Raw genomic sequence first — 5,024 nt, forward strand, 5'->3', positions numbered from 1 at the left:
ATATACAGTTTTATATTGGGAAGTATTAAACTGAATGACAAAACATTAACACTTGTGATGTGCAGCTCAAACAGTGCTTAGAGGTAAGTTAGTTGAGGTGTGTGTAAATTATCACAAACATGCTGCTTCCAATTTTTACATGTTTGTGTAGAGTCAGGTAAGTTTTTAGGCAAAAGTGTTATTTTTAAGTTTTTATACTATTATTTGGGGATAAGTTATTGTCCAGCTATTACAGATTACATATTCTATTATAAGTAGTATAGAAAAGAGCTTCTGTCTCTCCTTTTTCCTCTTCCTCTGCCGTTTTAGAGAAGTGAACAAGTCGGGGTTTTTTTCTCCCCCAAATAAGTGTGTCAGTTTTATTCCTTTTCCTCTCTAGTTCCCATTTTCGAGACATAAAACATTAAAGCGTTTGGTCACAGGTCTTGGACAGAGTTAAGTCCTTCCTGTATCATACATTTGTTAGCCAGTATTCAGGTTTTTAAAAGCGTAGTCAGAGGTTTGAGTTGGATGCCAAAGATTTCTAATTTTAAACCAGAAGCTAGTAGTTAGAGTTCCAATATCTTCCCCTCTTCCTTTTCCATTTTATACCTGCATTGTCCATGGAATTCTAACTTCTTTTGCAATGTTTCTGATTTGCATGGCTTTAGACAAAAATCAAACCTTTTATTTAACCTTACTCTTATTTTAAGATGTACTTGATGATTTTTAGAGCTCTTGGGTTTGTGATATTCAACCTAATATTCTGTGTCTACGTTGTGTTCCTTTTCTTCTAAAAACTTTACATTTTTTAAGATGACTGGTAATTTAAAATAACAAAGAAATGAAACAAATTACATTATCCCTCACCCTAACATTTTGTTTTTCTCTATTAATGTTAGGATTTTATTTTACAAGATCTGACACGGTTGTACCAAGAAGCAGCAACCAAAGTGTTAATCACTGTTCAATTTAGGGCTCACTTTTTGGATATGCTTCTATGTGCTGGCATAAAAGGAATTTCTAAAATCAGATTTTTCACTTAAGTTTTTTTAAGCATGCCTTTAAAAAAATTCTCTTAGAGAATCTTAGGCTTTAGTATGTAGTAAAACTTGAGAAATGAAACAGCCTTGGCAGAGGCACCGTGGGATGAACACTTTTGGATGCGGTTGCTGGGAGGGTGCAGATTTTCTGAAATGAAATTTGGCAGTATATGTCAGTGGCCTTCAAAGAAATTGTTTATACTGTTCTAGTAATTATATATCCAGGATCCTATCCTAAGGAAAAGTTGAAGTTCAACACAAAGGTTTATATATGAGAACATTCATTACAGCTATGTTTATGTTTGTTAGCAGTAAAAAATACCAAATACTAAATGTCTCCTTAATTTTGTTTAATTCATGCAATGTTATCTGGCCATTAATATTTTTTTAAGATTTCTAATGATCAAAAATATTGAATACCTAGATACATTGAATGGAAAAGGACACAGACTTAAGTATAATTCCAGTTTTATTGAACATATATATGGACAGTGTTTACTCTTAAAGATTACAAGGAAATAAATATCGGTGATGTTTATAGGTGTGGAATTACAGGTGTTTTAAATTTTATTTTTTATTTTTTCTATCTTCTATGAGCATGTATAAACTATGTCGGGGGGAGAGGAGTTAAATAATAATAAAGCAGACTTCCAAAGTTACATACTTCACATCAGACATTTTTGTTGGACTTGTGACACTTCTGTGCTGTAGTTTCCTTTGCCTTGAGACCAGCTCTGTGGGCACCTGCACAGTGTTCTCCATCTTAAGTAGAAGTTCACCATTTAGTTACTAATTGACCATATGAGTTCATGTATAAACTTTGTAAGTAAAACATATTAATGCTGGTAAACTCATCTGTCTTCGTGCAAGTGCTTACTTATGCAACTCTTTATTTTACAACCGTTCAATAGGTGCTTGAGTGTTAGGGCGAGGGGCCCCTTTCTCTTAAAGGGCCATCAGCCTACAGTGAATAGAAAATTCAAGAACACATGAGTAAAAATCAGTTTAAAATTTAGGTTAGTTTCATTTTGAAAGAGAAGATACCACCTGCTTTCTGAATTAAGAGTAAAGGTCATAAAAGTTCATTCACTTAGTTGAGAAAATATTATGTACTGCTAAAGCAGGGGGGAGAGAGACATGCTAAAAATGAAGACTAAAAGAAGTGGAAAAATAGCCACGTTAGTTGAAAGTGATTTACTTATTTAAAAACCATAATCATGAACTTCTAAATAATTGTTGTTTGAGTAATAGTTTGGGTGTAGGGAAATTATGGAATAATTACGTTTTCCCCCCTTCAAATAAAAAAAGTAGAAGTTATAAATTATAATGTGTAAAATGAGATGTATCATATTTGTAGAATAATTTCTGTCATGGCTCATATAATGGGAAATGTAAGCACAGAGGCACTACACGTTATGATTAAGAACACAAACTATTTAGACTTTGATTCAAATCCTGAGTATAGAATTTGAGTTGTGTGATCTTGGGCTACTTATTGTCTGAGTTTTTTTCATCTATTAAATGGCAGTAGCATACTTCATTAGGTTGTTGAGAATTAAATGAAATTATTTTAAAGCACAGTAGTACAGAGATGGCCTGAAACATCATAAATTTTCAATTATTTTATCTTTTGTAAAAATTTACAATACAGTTGTCCCTTAGTATTCATAGAAGATTGGTTCCAGGACCTCTTACCACTTGGATAGCAAAATTGGTGTATGCTCAAGTCCCTGATATAAAATGGTTTAGTATTTGAATATAACTCATGTACATCTTTCTGTATATACTTCACATCATCTCTAGATTACTTATGATGCCTAATATAGTGTCGATGCTGTATAAATCGTTATTATGCTGTATTGTTTGGGGAATCATGACAAGCAAAAAGTTTGTACATATTCAGCACATACTCAATTTTTCCTGAATATTTTCGATCCAAGGTTGTTAGTTGACTTTGCAGATGCAGAACCCATGGACATGTAGGGCTGTTTACTGAATTTTAAAACTGCAATGCTTGTCTGTGTTGGTGTTTGGATTACTATTTTACATATGTTATAGAAACTTAAATGTGGAATATTTAATTTTTAATTAAGACTTCATCGCCTGATTCTTCCAATGAAAATTCCCCGGCAACTCCCCCAGATGAGCAAGGTCAAGGTGATGCCCCACCACAGCTTGAAGATGAGGAACCTGCATTTCCACATACTGACTTGGCCAAGTTGGATGACATGATCAACAGGTGAGTTGGTGTGTAACACATAAGAAAGAGAGCAGACAGGAAAGTAACCCCACTGCCTCCTTAATAGTCTTTACAGCTTCGTCACTGCCAAATGTTCTATAACTCATGATTCTTAATGGATTTAATAAATGAAAGGGAGTGACAGTGTTAGTAAAATTTTCACATTAATGAAGATGACCCTGCTTGGTTTGTTTCTGAAGTAAAATTGTATGTTCAGTTTCCCTGTTGGAGAGTTTATGAAGTTTTATTCTCATTGGTCTCTTGGTTGCTGGATGACTTTCATAATTTTGGGATGGCCTGAGGTAAATCAGGTCATGAGGACATTGAGTTCCTCAGAACCTGATCCTAGTGAACTCTTGACTAGTTTGAGCCATTTAACCATCCTAGATGTTTCCTTTTTTTGGTCTTCATCTCAGGGAACAGTTCAGAATATAATTTTTCACACTTGTAGTATAAACAACCACCCTATCCCACCCCCACACACTTTGATTATTTAGAGGAAAACTCCAAGAGAGTGAAGCTTTAAGCTTTTGTGCAGAGGAATAAAAAGATTTCAAGAGGCTAGGGAAGAGCACATCAAAGAATCCCATATGACTGTGGTCTTGACTGTGGGCTCAACAAGTGAGTGCCAGGAAGGTGTGACACATTTCCCCCTCACTACCCAAAAGGAAAGTAATGAAAACACATGTTCTTAAAGGCACTTGCTTTACTGAGTTGTTTTTTTTAAATTTCATTTTCTAAAAATAAGTCAACACTATTAAATGCATAATGTGAGAGGAAATAGAAATCCTTTGCATTAAAAAAAGAAATCTAAATACATAAATAATGAGTATGCATTGTTAAACAGAAATATTTTATGTAGGTAAACTTCTCTATACTTTCCCCCTTACATACACATATTCCTGCCAAAAATTACTGTTAACAATGAGTACATTCTCCAGATTGCCTTTGTGTTTACTATCATATATGAATTGATTTTTCTATAAATACAGGATTCTTACTATAATTTTGTAACTTGCTTTCATTTATCTTGAATATTTTTCCTATTAATATCCATTGTTTTTAATTATATATTTACAAGAATACATTGTGTGATTCTGGTAGGTGCCTATAGTAATGGTATATAATTATGTTTAATGGTGGTCCCTGACATTCTCTATACCACAGCAGAAGGTTGTATTGTTTGTTGCTTTTCCATACTTGTCTGGTGGTTAGTGATTGGTAGTAAAATACTTCTTAGGCTGAAGTTGCATATTATTAGCAAGTTCCCAGTGGGGAGAAAAATACAAATGATTTTTTTTTTTTTTTGAGACGGAGTATCACTCTGCCACCAGCCTGGAGTGCGGTGGTGTGATCTCGGCTCACTGCAACCTCCGCCGCCTCAGTTCAAGCGATTCTCCTGCCTCAGCCTCCTGAGTAGCTGGGACTACAGGAGTGCGCCACCACGCCCAGCTAATTTTTGTATTTTCAGTAGAGACGGGGTTTCACCATGTTGGCCAGGATGGTCTCGATCTCTTTTCTTCTTTTTGAGACAGAGTCTCTCTCTGTTGCCCAGGCTGTAGTGCAGTGGCACGATCTTGGCTCACTGCAACCTCCGCCTCCCAGGTTCAAGTGATTCTTCTGCCTCAGCCTCCCGAGTAGCTGAGATTACAGGCATGTGCCACCATGCCTGGCTAATTTTTGTATTTCTAGTAGAGACAGGGTTTCACCATGTTGGTCAGGCTGGTCTCGAACTCCTTACCTCGTGATCCGCCTGCCTTGGC

General features: G+C 35.4%; 1 protein-coding gene across 1 annotated transcript in view; it reads left to right on the top strand.

The window, feature by feature from the left end:
• The window catches only part of USP9X (ubiquitin specific peptidase 9, X-linked), a 154,875-nt gene that overhangs the window by 39,902 nt on the left and 109,949 nt on the right, over positions 1-5,024 (top strand). The window contains exon 3 of the mRNA XM_011942716.1: positions 3,116-3,261. Within this exon, the coding sequence (XP_011798106.1) occupies positions 3,116-3,261 (146 nt within the window). The remainder of the gene's footprint in view (positions 1-3,115; positions 3,262-5,024) is intronic.

The sequence above is a fragment of the Colobus angolensis genome, unplaced genomic scaffold (genome assembly GCF_000951035.1).
Source record: "Colobus angolensis palliatus isolate OR3802 unplaced genomic scaffold, Cang.pa_1.0 Scaffold103, whole genome shotgun sequence".
NCBI classification, from domain to species: Eukaryota; Metazoa; Chordata; class Mammalia; order Primates; family Cercopithecidae; genus Colobus; species Colobus angolensis.